General features: G+C 39.1%; 1 protein-coding gene, 1 long non-coding RNA gene and 3 other non-coding genes across 8 annotated transcripts in view; all 5 read left to right on the forward strand.

Moving 5' to 3' along the window:
- The window catches only part of LOC132821589 (ubiquitin carboxyl-terminal hydrolase 47-like), a 48,881-nt gene extending 39,903 nt beyond the window's left edge, over positions 1 to 8,978 (forward strand). For 2 of the 3 annotated variants that reach the window (XM_060834256.1, XM_060834258.1), the window contains exons 9-12: positions 1,331 to 1,462; positions 3,968 to 4,035; positions 7,478 to 7,529; positions 8,535 to 8,614. In XM_060834256.1, coding sequence (XP_060690239.1) covers positions 1,331 to 1,462; positions 3,968 to 4,035; positions 7,478 to 7,529; positions 8,535 to 8,537 — 255 coding nt within the window. In that variant the 3' untranslated portion in view covers positions 8,538 to 8,614. Of the gene's footprint in view, positions 1 to 1,330; positions 1,463 to 3,967; positions 4,036 to 7,477; positions 7,530 to 8,534 lie in introns of all 3 variants that reach the window. The other variant, XM_060834257.1, reaches the window with a different exon arrangement.
- A 5,356-nt stretch (positions 8,979 to 14,334) lies between these two features.
- LOC132821590 (uncharacterized) lies at positions 14,335 to 18,061 on the forward strand. Of its 2 annotated transcripts, none has more exons than XR_009645334.1 (7): positions 14,335 to 14,433; positions 15,263 to 15,289; positions 15,945 to 16,013; positions 16,338 to 16,458; positions 16,886 to 16,942; positions 17,161 to 17,214; positions 17,529 to 18,061. It is a non-coding gene; the product is annotated as an uncharacterized LOC132821590 (long non-coding RNA). The 2 variants fall into 2 exon arrangements; XR_009645333.1 differs by having other exon boundaries at positions 14,336 to 14,433; positions 16,380 to 16,458.
- On the forward strand, positions 15,114 to 15,182 carry LOC132822000 (small nucleolar RNA SNORD49). The gene has a single exon (XR_009645385.1). It is a non-coding gene; the product is annotated as a small nucleolar RNA SNORD49 (small nucleolar RNA).
- LOC132822004 (small nucleolar RNA SNORD65) lies at positions 16,197 to 16,268 on the forward strand. The gene has a single exon (XR_009645389.1). It is a non-coding gene; the product is annotated as a small nucleolar RNA SNORD65 (small nucleolar RNA).
- On the forward strand, positions 17,010 to 17,082 carry LOC132821999 (small nucleolar RNA SNORD49). The gene has a single exon (XR_009645384.1). It is a non-coding gene; the product is annotated as a small nucleolar RNA SNORD49 (small nucleolar RNA).
- Positions 18,062 to 22,444: the final 4,383 nt, after the last annotated feature.

Below are 22,444 nucleotides of genomic sequence, written 5' to 3' on the forward strand. Positions count from 1 at the left end.
GCTAACCGGTCAATTTTCTCTATACATCCTTTTTTTAAATAGTGGGGCTACATTAGCTATCATTCAATCTACAAGAACTGTTCTAGAGTTTATAGCAGAGTCTATAGAATCTTGAAAGATGATCAGCAATGCATCAACTATTTCTTGGGCCATTATCCGATAGATCCTTCATGCACACTTGGTCTCCCTTTGCCACTGCACGTTGCTCTTGAGATGACTGCAGTGGGGAAGAGACTGTTACATAGTTCCTATGCAAAGGTTAGGGGAGAGATGCTGCAGTTTTTATCAAGATTCATCCTGACAGCTCTGTTACTAAGGGCTCAGTGCTGTATGGTCTGTTCCCAAGCCAAATATCCACTGCACCTGGACTACAATCAACTTGTGAAAGTCTGCCCAAAACTGATTGGTCTTCCAGTGCAAAGAATTGACCTCAACAGAATGTCACGTTCCAAGATCCAGGGCTCTGTCCTGAAGGACATACTAAAGCTTGGGGCAGCTGCTGCCAAGATGCAATGGGGAATGCTTTTCTCACCTGGCATCCCATTAGCTCAGTTGTTAGCATTGCTGCCTCACAGCACCAGAGATCTGGGATTGATTCCAGCCTTGGGAGACTGTCTCTATGGAGTTTGCACATTCTCCCTGTGTCTGCATGGGTTTCCTCCAGATGCTCCAGTTTCTTCCCACAGTCTAAAGATGTGCAGGTCAGGTGAATTGGCCATGCTAAATTGCCCATAGTGTGCAGGGATATGTAGGTTAGCTGCATTAGTCAAGGGTAAATGTAGAGTAATAGGGGAATGGGTACTCTTCAGGGGTTAGTGTGGAGTTGCTGAACTGAAGGACCTGTTTCCACACTGTAGGGATTCTTTTTATATTTCTAGATTATTCAAAACATTGGCCACAAGTATCCATTTCCACACTGAGTCCCACAAATCTACCATCCTAGTCTTGTTCATCTAATGTTCTGTTTCCCCAATGCATCAAATGGAAATACTTTAGTGTCATTCATAAATTGCCTAATGCCCGTGTCTCATCACATCTCTACAAATCCTAATGATGTTTCTCTAATCTAGCTTTATATGATTGCCACGTGACTGAAGGTAGATCCTCAAGCAACTGTCTGGATTGAGTAATTTAGGGAGACAATTCAATCTTGCCATCTTTTTCTCCCCAATGTTAAAAGAGAACAATTTACTCAACTTTGATTGCTCTTTCTCAACTCCTCTACCCTGCATCAGCAAATATGCCTTTTGTAGCTTGGGCTATTTTTAAATGATAAATGTGTTGTACTGTACATCTGTTGTTACTAAAAAAATTGATTTTCCCATTGCAGAACATCCCACAATACAAACTCATATCTGTGATTGTGCATGAGGACCTCATATCATTTGGCCATTATTATGTTTATATAAAGGACATTGAAAAAAGAAAATGGCACTGTTTCAACGATGAACATGTTACGGAAGTAAGTACTCATATATTTTAAATACAGATCACTTAAACTAAATACTCCTCCTATTGTTCAGACCATACAGTTGCTTCTGTTAAGGGCTACGTGAGATTGGTTATTTGTGGACACTGTCTGGCTACCTGAAGTACAGTCTGCCGATCTTGCTAATAAATTAGCAGGAAGAATGATATCCCAGGTACATCTTGCACATTATCAGGCAGATAGGTTATTGAAGTTCCATGCAATTTTAGCCAATTAATTTATTTGTGCATTATGATGTAATGCAGTGTCAAAATTACATTTCCTTATTCCAAAATATGACTTGGTTTACTAGTATGACTGATTAAAAAGTATTCCTTCTCTTTGCTTGAAATCTTTACAACTGAAGCCATTTGAAAACTCTGAAAAAATCTTTGGACAGAATTAAAATCTCAGATTATCCATCACTTGTGTATGGGAGAGTCATGTTTATATTAGTTGTATTTAGGAATTTCTGCTTCAATATCTGAAGTGGACACATGCAGTCAATTTTGTCCCAAACTTACAAAATGTGTACACAAACGTTGGGTTCTGCCTATGACATCCATGAGTTTCAAGACAGCAAAAAGGACTTTGAAAAGGAAAAGGAGATCAGAAATTGGGAGGTAGCATACAAAGACAGTGAGGTCAAGGATTGATTTTGAGAAAAAGAGATAGTATGGAATATTTAAAGGTGAGAAGATGGTGAGATAAATTATGATGATTGAAAAAAAAATGAATTTACCAATACAAAGGAAGTTTGAAGAATGCTATTTTTAAAACATGTTATATCTCATCAAAATGGGGAAGTTTTAACTTTTAACAAATATAAAATAACACCTTCTGGCCAATAAGGACATTTAGCAACAATCATGAAATCATTGCATCATTAACCACCTCATCACACAACAAGGGGCAGCATGGTGGCTCAGTGGTTAGCACTGCTCCAGGGAGAAACATAGAATCACTGATAAAAACGTCTATAGTTTGCTCACTCACAAAACAATGTGAAGTCCAGACATTGCTGCTATTTTGAGTAAAGACAAATGCTCCCTTTGCAACATATGATCTAGGCTACTGTTAGTCATTGTGGATTCCGCCTGGTGATTCTTGTGAAATGTCCACCCCTCTCCCAATATGTACTGATTTGTGACATCTGTGGAATGAAATTTGTTTTTAAAATGTGTTTCTTCAGTTAATAATTATTCTTCTGGAGCTGTTGTCATACACAAGTGCATTTTGATCGAGTATGCCTTGCCCAAAGATTACAGATATCAAGATTAACACAAGATCTCTCAAAAGCCTGTGTTAGTTAACTAATAATGCTGCTTAGTGAGCTTTGAGAAGATTTGTAGCTCTGGTTGAGGTTCTGGATATAGGTTTGCTCACTGAGCTGGAAGGTTCATTTTCAGATGTTTCATCACCCTCTAGGTAACATCTTCAGTGAGCCTCAGGTAAAGCACAGTACATGATTCCTGCTTTCTATTTATATATATGGGGTTTCTTTGGTTTGGTGATGTCATTTCCTGTGGTGACATCATTTCCTGTAGTGATGTCATTTCCTGTTATTTTCTCAGGGGGTGGTAGATGGGGTCTAAGTCAATGTGTTTGTTGATAGCGTTCCGGTTGGAATGCCATGCTTCTAGGGATTCTCATGCATGTCTCTGTTTGGCTTGTCCTAAGGTGGATGTGTTGTCCCAGTCCTTCTTTATCTATATACGAGGATACTAGTGAGAGAGGGTCATGTCATTTTGTGACTAGTTGGTGTTCATGTATCCTGGTGGCTAGTTTTCTGCCTGTTTGTCCGATGTAGTATTTGTTACAGTTCTTGCACGGTATTTTGTAAATGACATTAGTTTTACTTTTTGTCTGTATACGGTCTTTCAAGTTCATTAGCTACTGTTTTAGTGTGTTGGTGGGTTTGTGGGCTGCCATGGTGCCAAAGGTTTGAGTAGTCTGGCAGTCATTTCCGAGATGTCTTTGATATAGAGGAGAGTAGTTAGGGTTTCTGGATGTGTTTTGTCGGCTTGTTTGGGTTTGTTGCTGAGAAATCGGTGGACTGTGTTCATTGGGTACCCATTCTTTTGAATACATGGTATAGGTGATTTTCCCCTGCTCTGCAGAGATCCTCAGTGCTGCAGTGTGTGTTGGCTCTTTGAAATAATGTTCTGATGCAGCTTCGTTTGTGGATGTTGGAATAATTGCTTCTGTACAATTGAGAAAAAGAACCGGAAATGAGATCACCACAGGAAATGCATCACCACAGGAAATGATATCACCAACCCAAAGAAACTCAAACATATAAATAGAAAGCAGGAATCATGTAAAGTGCTTCACCTGAAGCCCACTGAAGATATTACCTAGTAGGGTGACGAAACATCTGGAAATGAACCTTCCTGCTCAGCGAGCAAGCCTACATCCATAGTAATGCTGCAGCATATGAATTTTCAGATTGTATAAGTTCAACTATGTTATGAATACTGTTGATCTCTGCTTTGATAGACAACATGGGAAGATGTTAAAAAGACATTTGGATTCAGCTCTTCATCTGATCAAAGGGAATTTCAAATGTAAGGTTATTGCAATACATTCCATTATCTTTGTTGAATGTCATAGAGTCATAAGAGATGTACAGCACGGAAACAGACCCTTCGGTCCAACCCATCCATGCCGACCAGATATCCCAACCCAATCTAGTCCCACCTGCCAGCGCCCAGCCCATATCCCTCCAAACCCTTCCTATTCACACACCCATCCAAATGCCTCTTAAATGTTGCAATTGTACCAGCCTCCACCACATCCTCTGACAGCTCATTCCATACACATACCAACCTCTGCATGAAAAAGTTGCTCCTTAGGTCTCTTTTATATCTTTCCCCTCTCACCCTGAACCTATGCCCTCTAGTTCTGGTCTCCCCGACCCAAGGGAAAAGACTTTGTCTATTTATCCTATCCATGCCCCTCATAATTTTGTTTGTATGAGATGATTATTGCCAACTTTAATTGTAAAACTAAAATTCAGGTTTTTTTAAACCGTTTTTTGCAAAGCAAGGATTTGGAATATAAGAAATAGAAATATTTTCAAGAATTGTCCTTTAAAGTCAAATGTATTCGCACAAGTTGTTTTCAAACACAAGCATCAAATTGGAAATGCTCAAAAATACTTAAAATAAAGTAAATACCATATATCATGCAAAGGTTGCAAATTATAGTGAATACATAGTTGCGACAAAGATGAAGATGTTTTTCCTTTTAGCTTCAAGAATTTTTTTTATTTCTTTACCCACAGAATGGTGGGAGTGTGGAATTCACATCCACTAGGAAGCAGTTGAGGTGAATAGTGTCTGTACATTTAATGGAATGTTTGACAAACATACGAGAGAAGGAAATAGTTGGTTATGATGATAGGTTTCCAAATAAGGAAGGAAACTTGAGGGGAGTAGAAAAACATTTGTGTGCACAAGTTGGACTAAACAGTTTCTATGCCTTGCACCCTAGATCCTTGCAGAAACACCTTTACAAAATATGGGATCCAGAGCACATCTGTATTGAAGACACTATTTTTGTAGTTTAAGAAAAGGGTGGTATAGTCCCCAATTCACAAAACCTTTAAACTTATTATAACTTATTAGTAACAATTACATAGGACACATGGCACTGAATGAAGCCATTCAACTCAACCAGTGCATGGTCCTTTCTTTTATAAGAGTTGAAATATGCACGGGCTATCCCTGTGCTTTTAATTCCTGCTGCCTTTTGTTATGCATGGTCTCCTGCAAGGGAAAGGGAATTGTCAGAGGCATTGTGACTATATTTGACTGGCTGCCTTGATTAATTCACTGTCAATGTGTTTCAGCTTTCACTTAGGTGAGTGAAGAGGAATTGAGCAATAGCTGAGGATAGAGATGCAGTTGACCAGAACATGGCATTTGACAATGTACTCATTGACCTTAACCACTTATCTGAGATCACAAAACCTTGCAGCTCATTGCGTCTACACTCCTGACGTTGACTTCTGTAGTTATTCTTCCTTCTAGTCAGTGCATGTCTGCGGGGCTTTCACTCACTGCGAGGATACAGGACACCTCTCCTTTATTTCCCACCTCTTTCACCAAATAAGCATCATAAAGCCTTGGGCATACTTTCTCCCTGTTGTCAGTATTGTTGATTATTCCACAAATTTTTAGCCTGTTATATGTATGCAGTTATTTTGAAATTAATCCAGATAAATCTGTAATTGTAATGACTACTAGAAACATTTAAGGAAGTGTAGCCACCACACATCTGGAAAAGCTATCTTTGAATTTCTCAGAGAAACAGTCCAGACAAGACAGCTGCTGCATTGCTAAGAAGCGAGGAAAGAAACACTTATTTAAAAAAAACTCTATTTGTACTGTTTAGACAAATACAGACAGACAACAAATTAACAAAATGTTGATCTTTTCATTTTCTAGGATATATTACTGAAAATCTGCCTAGTTGATGAAAGTGCTACCAAGATGTAGAGTGTTCGGGCTCATCTGTAAGGGTCATTACAGGCTAACAAATTCTAAAGGATAGAGAGGACCCACAAATGTAGCAGTACATGCAATGCAACCTTACACAAATAGTTTCAATAATACAATATGTTTTAATACTTCCGGCTAGACATCTGCCAAATTTGATTTGATTTATTATTGTCATGTGTACAAAGGTATAGTGAAAAGTGTTGCCTTACATGCTAAACAGGCAGATCGTACTGTACAAGTGCATCAGGGTAACAGAACAGAGTGTATGATGCAATGTTACAGTTGCCGAAAAAGTGCACAGGGAGATCAACATTAACAATAAAGAGGTCCATTCAAAAGTCTGATAACAGCAGGGAAGAAGTTGTTCTTGAATCTATTTGTACCTGTATACAAACCTTTATATGCCAGATGGAAGAGGGTGGAAGAAAATATAACCGGGGTGAGAGGGATCTTTGATTTTGTTGGTTGCTTTCCCAATTCAGCGGAAAGTATAGATCAAGTCAATGGATGGAAGACTAGTTCGATGATGGACTGGGCTGTGTTCACAACTCTATAGTTTCTTGCAGTCTTGCAAAGAGCAGTTGCTATACTATGTTGTGGTACATCTACAAAAATTGTAACATTCTTTATGGACATGCTGAATTTCCTTAGCCTCCTGGGAATGTTGCTGTGCTTTCTTGACTGTCACATCAACATGAGTAGACTCGGACAAATTGTTGGTGATCATCACAACCAGGAACTTGACACTTCTAACTATCTCTACCCCAGCACCATTGATACAGACAGGGACATGCCTGTCACTCCACTGAAGTCAATGACCAGCTCCTTCATTTTGCTGATGTTGATGGGAGAGATTGTTGTCTTTATACCATGCCATTTAGCACTGTATCACCTTCCTGTACTCAGTCTCGCCATTGTTTGAGATTCGACCTACAATGATGCTGTCATCAGCAAACTTGTAAATGGGGTTAGTGTGGATTTGGCCACACAGTCAGGTGCATGGAGTATCATTGGGGACCGAATGCGCGGCTTTGCGGGGCACCAGTGTTGAGGATTATCATGGAGGAAATGTTATCACCCATCACTGGCCTTGTTACAGAAGGCAAAATGAATTTTAATTTTTAAAGTTCCAGAACTCCTGTTGCAGTACTATTTATCAGATCAATTGTGCTGCACGTCTTTCCCAGTGGACATGGAAGATAGCATGTATGATGATGTTAGTATTAGAAACTAGCCTATAACCAGTGATCAGTACATGTGAACCAACCATGTAACAAGTACCCACTTTTCTTTCATTGCCTTCATCAGTTCACAGAAGTAGCATCTCATTGCCAGCACTGGGCTGTGGTAAAATTGCTAAGCTGATGCTCAAGCTTTTCCATGCTACTATCAGCACAATATCTTGTCTGTACACTTGGATCCATGATTAACGGTAGTGCACTGAATGCAAATATATTTTACACGCTGTATACTATCACAGTTTAACAATTTTCATTTTGTTTAGAAATGGAGAAGCTTATCTTCTTTTTTACAAGAGGATGGATCAATCACTTCAGGTAGCTATCCACAACTTATTGAAATATTTATGATAAGTTTACAAAGTAAATCCTAGTTTCAAAACCATTTTGAAAAGTTGCTCACTGAAAATTGAGCTACGCTTTTTACTCTAATTTTGGGTACATGCATGTTAATACAACTGTTATTGTCACATACAAACATGCAAAAGTCTTTGATATCATGGTGTTACAGAGGTGAAGATGGAATATTATTTTTGGCATTGGTTTTAACATAACCAATCTGTTGGAAATTTTTTAAATGGCATCATGTTCTAATCTGCATTATTTGCATCAATAAATTGAATGGAACCCATTATTATGACATACTTTCGAAAGAACATCATAGGTCATTGAATATTATGTGCCAACTGTAAGTGTTTAGATATAAACTTTATATCTTTATTGCTGTTGGTTATCAGTACTTGCTAAATGAGAAAATCCATTGAATGCATTCAGCCAAATTAATAAAGTTTCATAGCCAGGCTTGTAAAAAGTTTTGGATTTATGCTACACCAATAAGTTTTCTATCAATGAGCTTTGTGCTGGATTTGCAGTCCTCATTATTAACCACTCTGTTCCTCAGAAGGCCAAAGCCTGCATTGTCACATTGGAGGCGTTCTGATTTTCATCATGAATCCCATTCAGAGGACTCTCCCAAGAAATGGGAATTTATCTATATTGTCTGGAGGCCTGCCATGTTTTATGACAGGGGTCAGTATTGTGCAGCGGGAGTAGGCTGGTAACGGACCTTAGTCTTGTGGATATTTAGCCTAAGGCCCACCCTCTTCTGTACCAATAATCAATGATATTTTAGAACACAGCATCTATGTGCTCACATGCACATATTAAAAGAAAACAGAAGAATACCTCCATGGATGCAAACAAATGAAATTATTTTATAGAATGTAATGTTGCATTTAGTTTTAATTTTGCATCTTTAATATTGATTACATTTGTAAATATTAACTAATAGAGGCTAATAACTTTTGTTTCCCTTCATTGTAGTAATACAGAACTTGCTGTCTTCCAGCCTGGGATCAATACCCTTCTTCGTTCTTTGAGATATTATCTACACATATTCCAAGCCAAAATTACTTTATCATTTTGGCATAGATTTTCAATAAAATGTACTACCTGCTTGCAGATATTAATATTTCCTAATTAAATTATGACATAACTGGAAAGAAGAATAAAATACTTCATACTAAGTCTGAATGCTATATAAATTCGCAACATTTTTCAATTTTGAAACATTGGTTTATTAAAAAAAGTCTTGGATTACCAAGAAGATGGGAAATGCTTGTGAAACCATGAAAAGCAAACTGATTCTCAAATCCTTTTCCAAATATATATTGTGATTTCAACACACTCTGAAAAATGTCAAACAAATACAAAATTTGCAAGATTTTTACTTGCATTTTATAATGAAATATTCTGTATTGATGAAAGATTGAGGAAAAGCTGATTCCTATCAACGATATTGAAACTACTTTCAGATATCCAAAGTTAAAAATCACACAACATCAGGTTACAGTCCAACAGGTTTAATTGGAAGCACACTAGCTTTCAGAGCGACGCTCCTTCTTCAGTGTGCTTCCAATTAAACCTGTTGGACTATAACCTGGTGTTGTGTGATTTTTAACTTTGTACACCTCAGTCCAACACCGGCATCTCCAAGTCATGACTACTTCAGATATCCATATTTTGTTAGTTTTTTTTTAAACCCTCAAACACCCTTCTCCGCCTTTAAAAATACCTGAATTAAGGTTTAAAATCCTAAACTGACTTGTAGTAAGATGTCTCTACTACAGAATCCATCATAGGCTCTGCCTATTGAGCCAGAAAAGTCAATTGGCTTCAGTCTTCAGATTAGAGGAAGAGTGAATTCCATTGCTGGCAAGCTTCACGATAAGCCATACTGGATGGAACTGCTAGGATGGATAATAATGTTAGACTTGATTCTGATACCCTGACACATCCGTCAACAATCACTATTTAATTTAACAAGTAATAAATGGACTTTTGAGTGAAGACTAACATAATTTTTAAAAATTGAACACTGATTGTCAACACTAAAAGCATTGCTGATTAGTTATATTGTGAGAAGGATTAGCAAAACTGTATGAAAAGTGAATGAATAGATTTTGTATTTTGTGTTGTAAAGATCTTGTGTTAAGATCTGTAAAACACAAGTATTGCTTGTTACATTTTATTTTACTTTTTTTTTGCTCTAATGTTAGTTTTCCTTTAGGTTTACTCAATGGAAATCACTGAATGAGAAGTTTCTATTCCAGCCACAGTACCAGAACAGCTCTTAGGAAAGTTACAAATGTATTCTGTCTGTGACAATGGTAACCTTTCCCTCCTCACCATTCTTGACCTGTTGCAGCCTTTGATGCAGTTGACAACACCATTCTCCCCCAATGCATTCTGAATATCTCATGGCTGGTGGAACTGCTCTCACATGGTTCCATCCTTATCTTTACAATCATAGCCAAAGAAACATTTGCATTGGTTTCTCTTTCTGCTCCTGCACTGTTACATCTGGTACCACCCCAAACATCATTAGTTTGCCCCCTCCTACTCTCATTAACATTTGACTCAAAACAACATCATCCAAAGGCATGACATTGGTTTTTATTTATATGATGGCAACAGCACCTTATTGCAATTTCTCTCATACCGTGTTACTAAAGATCCATCTGCTCATCCAACATCTTGCACTAGATGAGCAGAAATGTCCCCCTGTTAAATATTGGGAAGACTGAAGCCATTGTTTTCAATTCCTGCTCCAAATTCCATTCCATAACTACCAATTCTATCCCTCTTCCTAGCAAGTCTGAAACAAAATCTGTCTATTCACATCCTTGATATGGCATTTGACCCTGAGATGAGTTTCCAGTATCATATTCATGCCATCACTAAGACTGCTTTTTCAATCTCTGCAACACCACTTGGCCACACTCTCGACTCAGTTAACTTGCTGCTGAAACCTCCATTCACGCTTTTGTTACCTCAAGTACAACTGCTTCTGGTTTGTCTCCAGCATTCTATCCTCAGTAGATTGGACGTTATCTATAACTCTATTGTCAATACCTTAAAGAGCTGCAAGTCCCTTTCCCCTATGCTTGCTGACCTTCATGATTTTTGACTCTTGATTAGTGTCTTGATTTTAAAATTCTCATCTTTGACCTTGCCCTTTGCTAGGTCTCTAATCTCCTTCAACCCTGGGAGATATCTGCACTCTAATTCTGTCCTTATGTGTACCCAACTGAAAATATCTCCACCATTGGTAGCTGTGTCCAAATCCCAAACACTGAATCTCTACTTACACCTTTCTGTCTCACTAACTCCCTTTCCTCCTCCTCAAAGACATTACTTAAAAATCTATCTTTTTAATCAAGTACTGTATTTGTTTTTCTGATCAAATATCACTTCATATAGCACAATGTCATGATTTGTTTTATAATGCTCTTACATTGTTTTGGTTTACTTCATTATGATAAAACATGCTACATAAATATAAATTGCTATTGTACAATTAGGTCTTCCTGAATTTTCTTCATTTGAATGAATGATCAGTGGGTTGCATGTCCACCTTCTGCACTATAAATAATTCTCTGGTGGATTTGTAGTGTCTCCGGGTTAGTTTGCATTTGAGTAAAAGCAAAATAGAGTGCTGGAAATCTGAAACAAATGCAATACTGGAGAAACACAGCAGTCTTGCAGCATCTGTGGACAGAGAAACCAAATGAATGCTTCAAGTCTGATATGATATGGTACTTCTTCAGAACTCTACTTTCTGTTTCCACAGATACTGTCAGACTGCTGAGTGTCTCCAGCACTTTATGTTTTAGTTTGAGTTTTTGGGAATAACATCTTTGCCCAAGGCAACAAACTGAAACTTGATCTGTTTCTTAACTCAAACAATTATATTTGCTAGTGTGTGCCAAACTAGCAACCAAAAGGGACAAATGTGCAAAAAGACTTTCAGAACATACATGTTAATTATGGAATGTAACATGGGCTGAGAAGTGGCAGATGGAGTTTTAGATAAATGTGAGGTGCTGCATTTTGGGAAAGCAAATCTTAGCAGGACTTATACATTTAATGGTAAGGTCCTACTGAACAAAGAGACCTTGGAATGCAGGTTGATAGCTCCTTGAAAGTGAAGAGTTAGAGGATTTGAGCTATAGGGAGATGTTGAATAGGCTGGAGAGGTTGGATAGGCTGGAGCGTCGGAGACTGAGGGGCGACGTTATTGAGGTTTACAAAATCATGGGGGGCACAGATAGGATAAATAGATGAGTCTTTTCCCTGGGGTAGGAGCGTCCAGAACTAGAAGGCACAGGTTTAGGGTTAGAGGAGAAAGATATAAAACAAACCTAAGGGGCAACTTTTTCACAGAGAGGGTGGTACGTGTATGGAACGTGCTGCCAGAGGAAGTGATGGAAGCGAGTACAATTGCAACATTTAAAAGGCACCTGGATGGGTATATGAATGGGAAGGGTTTGGAGGGATATGGGCTAGGTGCTGGCAGGTGATACTAGATTGGTTTGGGATATCTGGTCGGCATGGACGGGTTGGACCGAAGGGTCAGTTTCTGTGCTGTACATCTCTATGATTCTATGTAGAAGGCTTGAACATAATTAATCTAATTGCTTTTAAATTAATGAAAGAAATATAAATTTTAATTAAACAGTGGGTGGGATGGAACTGTGATAGACAATCAAGATTAAAATTAACACTAACAAATTTATAATGTTAAAGTGAAAGTGCCATTGCAGCTCATGGTATCTCAAGCCATTTTACTACATTAAAACATGTAAACATTACATATTATTTTAATTTTACTTCTTTCCATTCATCTTTGTATAATTGTGCATGCTCACACCAATGCATTAAAATTATACTACCTGAATGGGATTTCTAATGGAATTGGTTTATTGATGATTGGAATAACATTTTCTCCAATATAAACAAATTAAAACAGTTTATTTTTTGGAATTTTCATAGATGATCACTGCGAGCAACTTTTGGTATTTGTCATCTCTACAAGTTGTCAAGGATTGTTTGAGATAGTTCACTGCCACCAATCCTCCTTTGTCTTTGCTTTGTTTTGGATCCATTTAGTAATTAATGGTAAAGCATATACTACTGTGGAGAGCCTACAGAAGATCAATTGTTCTAAGATACAAGGGGTTTATTGCATAATAACAATCAATGCAACAACATTTGGACAGTCATAATTATTAAGACCTGAGGCAGCTAGTCGATATATTCACTGCCTCTGAAAGCTCAGGTAGAAGGCATTTTGTCTCCCCAAAAGACTGTGCGACATCAGTAGAATAGGTGGAGCCAGTGTAAAATGAACATTAGCCCCTTCAGAACATTACCCTAGAAAACATTTTTAAAATTCATTTATGGAACATGGCTTTGCTGGCTATGCCTTTTAGTGTTCATCCCTTATTATCACAAGGCAGTGATGGTGAGCTGCCTTCTCAAATCACTGCAGTCCATTAGGTGTAGCCACACACACACACACACACACAGTCTTGTTATGACTGGGAATTTCAAGATTTTGCTCCAGTAACACTGAAGAGCAATATATTTTCAAGTGAGGATAGTGAGCTGCTTGAAGGGGAACTTGCTGACAGAAACACTGCTATGTCCTTGTCTTTCAAGATGTAGTGGTAATAGGTTTGGAAGATGCAGTTTCTTAAACTTGGTCAATTTCTGCAGTGCATCTTGTAAATAGTACACACTGGTTCTATTGTTTGTTAGTGGGAAAGGGAGGGAATGTTGTGGATGTGGTGTCAATGAAGCAGGCTGCTGTATCCTGGAACAAAAACAGAAAATGTTGGAGAGGCTCAGCAGATTTGGAAGCAGCTGTGGAGAGAAAACATTGATAAGGTTTCAAGTCCAGTGACCCTTCTTCAGAACAGAATGATTGGAATAATAAACATAGCAATTTAAAATAATTTAAATTTTCCTATAGCAAAAAGGTCTCAATTAGTTTTTCCATGAAGGGTTCACGACAACACAATACCATTTTTGCCTTTTTACAATCCAAAGGTCAAGTTTTACTCCAGATCTTCAGTGCAAGAAGCAAAGCTATCTTTCAGATAAGAGATTAATCCAAGCTCAATTTGAAACATCTCAGATAGATATAAAAACACACCTTGGCACAATTTAAGCGACAAGATGAATCAAGCCCAGGCTCAACACTTCAAGAACAGCATAGTTTCTTACAAAGCAAGATTTCCAGAAGTTTTGAAAAGCACCAGGAGTTTATTTCGAGGTGACTGCAAATAGCAAAATCCCATTCCTGAATTTAAAATATGCTTACAACAAAACATTGCAGAAGCAAAAAAAAATTTAAGGAATACTGCAGGAACTTTGACGTCGGAAAATAATTAAGACCACGGTACCTATTCTGAGACTCAGTAAAGCATAATTAGAAAAGGATGTAGAATCCTAGTATTTTGACCCAAATGAGCACACATTGCACATAAGCAGCAATGCCTCCTAGAAGCTTCTCTGCTGAGATCATTCAGAACCATCACGTGACCCAACCCCGCGCGCGCCCGATTTAAACACAGCGGAAATGACCTTCCTCCACTGCCCCGTTCATAAATCAATATTGAAAATGAAGGCACATATTGAGTTTTTTTAAACAGCGCAGCAATTTAAATTGGATGTACATCCCGGAGCTGGTGTGTGTTCCCGATTAGAAGTTTAATTTAAAGTTCTGATGTGACGTCACGGAGCGCGCCCAGCCGAGCCTATAAGAACACGAGCCAACGACACAGACGGTCTCTCTGAGGGTGTCGCTAACTCTGTACGGATGGTCTGTATCCGCTCTACGAAGAAGCGGTTCGGCTCACGAGCTGCCGTCATGACGGTAATTCGTTACGAGATGGCGGTTGAAGTGTATTCTCAGCGAACGATTAGAGTTTCACAAACTTATTATTCCCCAGTGGAAACACACCGCGTGTTTTTGAGCGGAGGGGGTGCCGCTGGCACCACGGTGAAAGGAACGCATGCGCTTTTCCCGGTCCCGGTGCGTGTGCCGGATCCACGCCTGCGCTGATCCATTTATTTCTCTTTGCGCTAGTGTGGCGCATGAGCTGTTCCCTTCTCCCCGTGTGCCGGTCCGGCGGCTGCGCAGTTTCCTTCACCCCCGGGCCACGTGCCGATCCGGCGTCTGGGTTGCTCTCTATCTGCGCGCGTCTGCACATCCTGCGGCGTAGCCTCCCTCGGCCTGTGTCCCGCCATTTTCCCCGCACCTCGCGGTAGTTGTTGACCTCTAGAAGATTATTCGTACGGAATTTCTGTCTGAGCCCCGTGTCGGGTTCCATTGCTTTGCCGGGGATCTTTTGGGTCGCACGTGTTCTTTTCGGTAAGATGGCGGCCGGGTCGCTGGGAGGGGAGAGGGGGACTGGGTATGCGGCCCTTCACCCATCTCACTCCCCGGGAATTGCAAACATGTGCGGAATCGCTTAAGCTTGTAGGGGCACGGGAACACGATTAATATTGAGGTGCAAAGGTTGTTTGAGCTTGTAAAACTTTTTATTTCTCCTTTTTAATGATAAAACTGAATAAGAAGTGTCGTCAGATTGGAAAGCTGACGATCCTGTTCTGATTCTGACTTTTTAAATATGAAACTTAGTTTTTAATAAATCCTGAGTTGAAGAATGAAATTACTGATTATTGCTGTTTTATTTTAACAGTTGATATCTGCGGGAGTGTGTTAATTGGTGAGTTTAATTAAATGTATTTCAAATCTATATCAAGTGGGTGCAAAGTCCATGATTCCTAGTGTCATGGCCACCTTTTGAAAAACTGGGTCCTTATGCTATTGGGAGAGAGTGAGGACAGCAGATGCTGGAGATCAGAGCTGAAAAATGTGTTGCTGGAAAAGCGCAGCAGGTCAGGCAGCATCCAAGGAGCAGGAGAATTGACGTTTCGAGCATAAGCCCGAAGATTCCTGAAGGGCTTATGCCTGAAACGTTGATTCTCCTGCTCCTTGGATGCTGCCTGACTTGCGCTTTTCCAGTAACACCTTTCAGCTCCTTATGCTATTGATTTAACAAAGCAGGCATGCTTGCATCAGAGTATTCTCATCACAATTGCATCGCAGTTGTCAAACCTTCAGCATAATTAGAGTGCCATAAGCATAACCTGCAGCAAACCTCAAATTGCACCACTGAAGTTTTTGATTTTAATGACTGTAAATAGCCTGTCCTTAGTAAGCATGTTTTGTCATGTATAGACAAGTTTTATGGATCTGCATGTTTTCATGTAGAATTGCTTGCATGAACAAAATGATCCAAAACAGCTGTAAGTGGTAGGTGGCCTGGCTGTTTTAAGTACTGAATTCTAATAGTGTATTTTCTAATTGCTTTTTTCCAGCGCAGTTGGCCATTTTCATATCTGAAGAATGGGAATTGGATAGGTTCACTACAGTGTTTGCTCTAACAGGTCAGCTTGTGCCCTTGATAAAATTCACTATCATTGGGTTTTTGAGTAGATTATGTACATACGCTAAAATGGAGACTAGCTTTGTCATCTTGTAAAGCCAATGCTTGCTCTTTTTTTTTTTGAAAAGAGCATGCAGTCTTTTGATTAGTATCTAAACTTGAATAACCTGTTATGGATAGACATGAATGATGAAACCAAACTCAAAAGCTGGAATTACCGTCAGATTGGAATGTGTTGAGCAGTGGTTTTCTGATCATGTTTTAAGACCTTTTTGATGTAAATATATATGTTGGTTTATTTGCTCTTAAAATTTCTTTTCAAAAGGAATTGAATGCTCATTGTCTGTCATTTTTCTTTGGATCCAAGAGCCCATTGTTGTAATGGAAGATGGCTAAATAGAGCTGACCTGACTTCAATCACAAATTGGCTTTTGTCAGTGCTGAAGGTAGGACCTTTATGTGGCAAATGAATTTTTTCTTAATGGATTGTGGTCACTTTTACTGAAGCATTTTGGGGTGCTCTTGGTGCATTTCCCTTATTTCAGCTTTTTCCATTTGCTGCCATTCCATCTTGGCCCAAAGATTTTCTTGAAACATGCTTAAAGTCTTCTCCACACATTTCTATCCTGGCTTGTTTTTTTGCTTCTCTGCTTTGGGGTGTTTTACTATATTAAATGTACTTAAATATTACAAGATCTGAAGTAAATCGAAGTAAATTCGAAGCTAATTTAATCTGTGGGTGGTGATAACTACTGAAAGCTGGAATTACTGTCGGTGAGCAGTGTTGAGTATTGGTTCTCTGATCGCAGCATTAGGTTCCTGAGTTAAATATACCAAGATTTAATCATTTTGAGCACATTTCTCTTATCTCAGGTAGAGATGTTGACCATCCTGAATGCTTGGGTATACACACGGATGATTAATTTTCAGGTGAGTTTCAATGAGTAACATTGCTTGCAATCAAATTACTGTGCCAAAAGTTTCAGTTCTTCCATCTCTGAATGATGATAATACACATAGGAAGTGCCGTCAGATGCGATGACTGATGATGCTCTATTTCATTTCTGACTAAAGGTGAAGACATTTGCTATCCTGTTTTTATTTTCCTGGCTATTATGCCTTCTGACATACTTTTTTTGTTTTTCCAGCAATTGGCATTGAAGAAACATGACAGTATTTTGTCAAAGATTCTGCTGAAAGTGGTACGTAATGTTGGCTGCCAATGCAGGTTTAATTTTTCAACACTTTGGTCGTTTTACCACATTAGGAATATTACCACAGTTGTGGTCAATTCAGAATTCTCAATTATGGATTGTAATTAGAGATGGTTAACATATTTGAATCAAGCACTCTATGCAATATTGTTTACAATTGGAAGTTGCCTTGTTTGGTTGAAAGAAGCCAAAAGAACATGTTAATTGCAAGTCTCAATTATCATTTCTTGATGTCATTGTAAACATTGGAGGATGTCACTTTCTTGGCTGTTCACTAATATTTGTTCTCTTTTTCAAAACAGTGCAAATGAAGAGCTATTGAAAATACTATTCGTTCAGACTGAAACACCTATTGATCATTTTCTTGTGGATATTCTGATATGCAATTGAAGTCCGCTGTTCTCGTATATTGAGGTTTCTGCCATTGTTGACTATCAGTCTGCATTATGCAAATGTTTTGATTAGTTGGTGTTAGCTTAAATTGTATGGTTTTTTCCCCATTTTACATGTTAAAATTGTTTTGTTACTTGTTGTAATTTTTCAGTTACTGCTGTACACTAGTTGATTTACTGAAGACTTGTGAACAAATGGATAAAACGGCACTTTGTAAATTGTTCTCGTACCAAACATTTGTAAGAACGTGATGTTAGTACCTTTATTTTCCCAGTTCTAAATCTGTTGTTCCTTTGCTGTTCTCATGCCATGTCTCATTATGCCCAGAATGTAACATGTTGCAGTCCTGCATTCCACTCAATTTCTTACATGCTGCATTCCAGCCTGAACCTGTAACTTTGAAAGTGAGCACGTACTTAATAAATATGCCAGCCAATTGTCAGTTATTTGAAAAATATTTTCTTGCAGAAAAATGGCAGTGCAGAAGGCTGATGAGAGGAAGAAATGTCATAATTTTAGTGATGAAGACCTTGACGTACTTCTCAATGGGGTAGAGGCAAAGTGACACAGGCTGCTTGCCTACGAAAAGCTCAGGGCACTTAGAAAAGTTAGCATTTTGGCATGGAAGGAGGTTGCGGAAACAGTGACTGCTAATTGCTCCAGTCTGTGGAATAGTGCTATGTCACAAGAATCTGAATGACTTGACACGATCTGGCAGGGTTTGTAGAACTTTCATTTAGGATTTAACCGGTTAAGAAGTGAAGGTCTTATTTTGTGGACTGATTGAGTGACATATTTGAGACGGTTGTGAAGTTGTTACTCTTGGAGATTTTGACAATTTGTACAGATCCCTTGGATTAGTGAGATAAAAATGCTTAGTGAATGTTAACTCTAAACTATGAAGTGAGTCAAATCTTAGCAAGATAGCACAAGTAATTATGATGCATGTCTGTTTAAACAGATTAAGATGGCTCATAATGCTTGGGAACATTTACTGAGCAGGGCTGGTGGTGTGGCATTTCTCAAGAACCTAAATCTAGTATGAAGAGAGGGCAAGGCAGCTGGTGGGAATCAGTAGTTCAGTGTCTGGTTGTCAAGCAGACATGGGAATTGGGGAGAGGTGTGTGTTAACTGAATGCTTAAACCATGCCTGCATGTGGAGCCCTGTGATATGCCATGAAGCTGCATAGTGAGCAGGCAACAGCACCCAATATTGTTGAAAGGTGTCGTGGAGAGGGAATAGAGCCATGGGTGAAAGAGGAGATGATGATAAATGTAATCAAATTAAAGTTGTTGAGTGGCCTCCAGAGGAGCAGGAGGTGGCAAATGCTGGCGGGGAGGGCAAGCAAACTGATGCTGATGTGGGAGGACTACAATCCTGGGATAACAGTCTTTGACAGGAGGTGATGGAGTTAAGGACCAGTCTTTGTCAGCAGCTGGCACTTTCAATTCAAAAACTTACTGATGAATTTCCTCTGTAGCAGACAATGCAATGCCATCAAGATGCTGCAAGTGACCTTAACCAAATAACAATACAAAAACCTGACATTCGTGCAGCTAGTGCGGAAGTGGCACAAACAAACCCAGTAGAACCATTTTTGACCACTCCGAATACTGAAACTGCAGTCCTCTGAGTTAGCCGCAACACCTCTGACAGATGCAATTTCAGGGCAGCAGCATTTTGGCACCAGAGGGGTTAGGACACGCGTACGGGGAAGACGCAGGAGGCATTAGGTGCTGGCTGAGTGGATTTTTTTTTGAATCCACAAATGGCAGTGCAAATGCTCTGGGGAAATGTTATTTATTGAGTAATATTTGTGATTTACTGTATTTTGAAGCATATATTTTTAAGCGTTTAATGTGAAATCATTCTAAACTATTGGATCAACAGGAAACATTTTAAAGACATCAAAAATCTTGCACTAAGCTGAAGTTGACATTGTTTTGCCTTAACTACCTCACATGTTCTGCAATGAATCTTTGCTGCTGAAATAAAATGTCACTTTATTTTACATTTTCACTGTTTATCTGATTTTGGGGTAGTGCTGGGTAGAACTGGGATTTTGCCACTCTTACTGTCACTTTAGCTTTTCACTAAGTTCCTAAATTGGATGTCTGAAATCAATCACATGCCTTTAAATTTAAAGGACGCTTCAGTCTTGTTTTGTAGAAATTCAGAGAGAAAATTATTTTCTGTCTGATTTTGTTTCCAGGATGTAGTTACAGGTTAGGCCAGTAATATTCCAAATTGTCTGAGAAGTTGGTGAATTGTCTCTAATTGATGGCATACCTACACCCAAGGTCTGCAATGATGTGATGTTAAGGAGAAAATGTGCAGTACAATCTATTATCCAAATTTTTGATAATCCAAACAAGCTGAGTCATGTTAAAAACAAGTGTTGGGCAACCTAGCATTCAATTAAACAGTATTATGACGTGTATTACCAGATAACTGAGAAATGTTTAGATGAGTGGCATTCATACATTGCTGCTTGTTTATGATCGGATTGATTATCTGAATGATCAGTTATGCAAACAAAATACTCCCTGTATCATTCAGATAATTGAGAATCTTGTAACGTTTAAAAGACATCTGGATAGGTATATGAATAGGAAGGGTTTGGAGGATTGTGGGTTGGGTGCTGGCAGGTGGGACTAGATTGGGTTGGGATATCTGATCGGCATGGACGAGTTGGACCGAAGGGTCTGTTTCCATGCTGTGCATTGCTCTGACTACGCTCAAGAGACAAACTCTTCATATCAGGAATTATGTTAATGAACCTTGTTGGAACTTTCTCTGAAATAATATCAAAAGGAGTAGTCCATTCAGCCACTCAAGTATACACAAAAATTGCCCCCCCCCCCCAAACTACTTACCCTCAAGAAGTGCCTCCTGATTTCAGTCTTTAATTGGCCACCCCTCCATTCTGAGATTAAACTCTACCTCTTGACTCTCCCATGAGGGGTGGTGATATCCCGCCAGTATTTAGCCTATGAATCCCCTTTTAAATCTTCAGATCACCTTTCCTAAATTCCAATGATGTGGAGGTGCTGCAGTGGACAAAATCACATGAGAAAACCTGCAACTTCATTCTATCAAGTCATATTCCCAAGATAACTTAGTTTTATAAATTAAAAACATGACAATTCAAGGTTCAAGTTTTTCAAGCTTGAGTCAGACTGGTTCTATTTCCAAAGTAGGAATTAAAAACCTGTAAGGTGGACTTTTAAATGTTGGAAAAGCACACAATCCAGGTGGTTGGTCTGTGATATTTCACAAATTCCTACTTTGGAAATAAAACCAGTCTGACTCCAGGTTGGAATGCAGACAGACTCTGACCTCAGACCTTCAAAGCATTGTCTGAGTTAAAATGTCACCTTTTTAGTAAAACCTTAGGCTGAGGAGTGATCTTTATAGAGTTTTATAAAATCATGAGGTGCATGGATAGGATAAATAGACAAAAGTCTCTTCTCTAGGCTGCGGGAGTCCAGAACTAGAGGGCATAGGTTTAGGGTGAGACCTGAGGCAACTTTTTCGTGCAGAGGGTGGTGTGTGTATGGAATGAGCTGTCAGTGGAAGTGGTGTAGGCCAGTACGATTGTAACGTTAGGTATAGGTAAATGAATAGGAAGGGTTTGGAGGATTGTGGGCTGGGTGCTGGCAGGTGGGACTAGATTGGGTTGGGATATCTGATCGGCATGGACGAGTTGGACCGAAGGGTCTGTTTCCATGCTGTGCATTGCTCTGACTACGCTCAAGAGACAAACTCTTCATATCAGGAATTATGTTAATGAACCTTGTTGGAACTTTCTCTGAAATAATATCAAAAGGAGTAGTCCATTCAGCCACTCAAGTATACACAAAAATTGCCCCCCCCCCCCAAACTACTTACCCTCAAGAAGTGCCTCCTGATTTCAGTCTTTAATTGGCCACCCCTCCATTCTGAGATTAAACTCTACCTCTTGACTCTCCCATGAGGGGTGGTGATATCCCGCCAGTATTTAGCCTATGAATCCCCTTTTAAATCTTCAGATCACCTTTCCTAAATTCCAATGATGTGGAGGTGCTGCAGTGGACAAAATCACATGAGAAAACCTGCAACTTCATTCTATCAAGTCATATTCCCAAGATAACTTAGTTTTATAAATTAAAAACATGACAATTCAAGGTTCAAGTTTTTCAAGCTTGAGTCAGACTGGTTCTATTTCCAAAGTAGGAATTAAAAACCTGTAAGGTGGACTTTTAAATGTTGGAAAAGCACACAATCCAGGTGGTTGGTCTGTGATATTTCACAAATTCCTACTTTGGAAATAAAACCAGTCTGACTCCAGGTTGGAATGCAGACAGACTCTGACCTCAGACCTTCAAAGCATTGTCTGAGTTAAAATGTCACCTTTTTAGTAAAACCTTAGGCTGAGGAGTGATCTTTATAGAGTTTTATAAAATCATGAGGTGCATGGATAGGATAAATAGACAAAAGTCTCTTCTCTAGGCTGCGGGAGTCCAGAACTAGAGGGCATAGGTTTAGGGTGAGACCTGAGGCAACTTTTTCGTGCAGAGGGTGGTGTGTGTATGGAATGAGCTGTCAGTGGAAGTGGTGTAGGCCAGTACGATTGTAACGTTAGGTATAGGTAAATGAATAGGAAGGGTTTGGAGGATTGTGGGCTGGGTGCTGGCAGGTGGGACTAGATTGGGTTGGGATATCTGATCGGCATGGACGAGTTGGACCGAAGGGTCTGTTTCCATGCTGTGCATTGCTCTGACTATGCTCAAGAGACAAACTCTTCATATCAGGAATTATGTTAATGAACCTTGTTGGAATTTT

Source organism: Hemiscyllium ocellatum, chromosome 13 (genome assembly GCF_020745735.1).
Source record: "Hemiscyllium ocellatum isolate sHemOce1 chromosome 13, sHemOce1.pat.X.cur, whole genome shotgun sequence".
NCBI lineage: Eukaryota > Metazoa > Chordata > Chondrichthyes > Orectolobiformes > Hemiscylliidae > Hemiscyllium > Hemiscyllium ocellatum.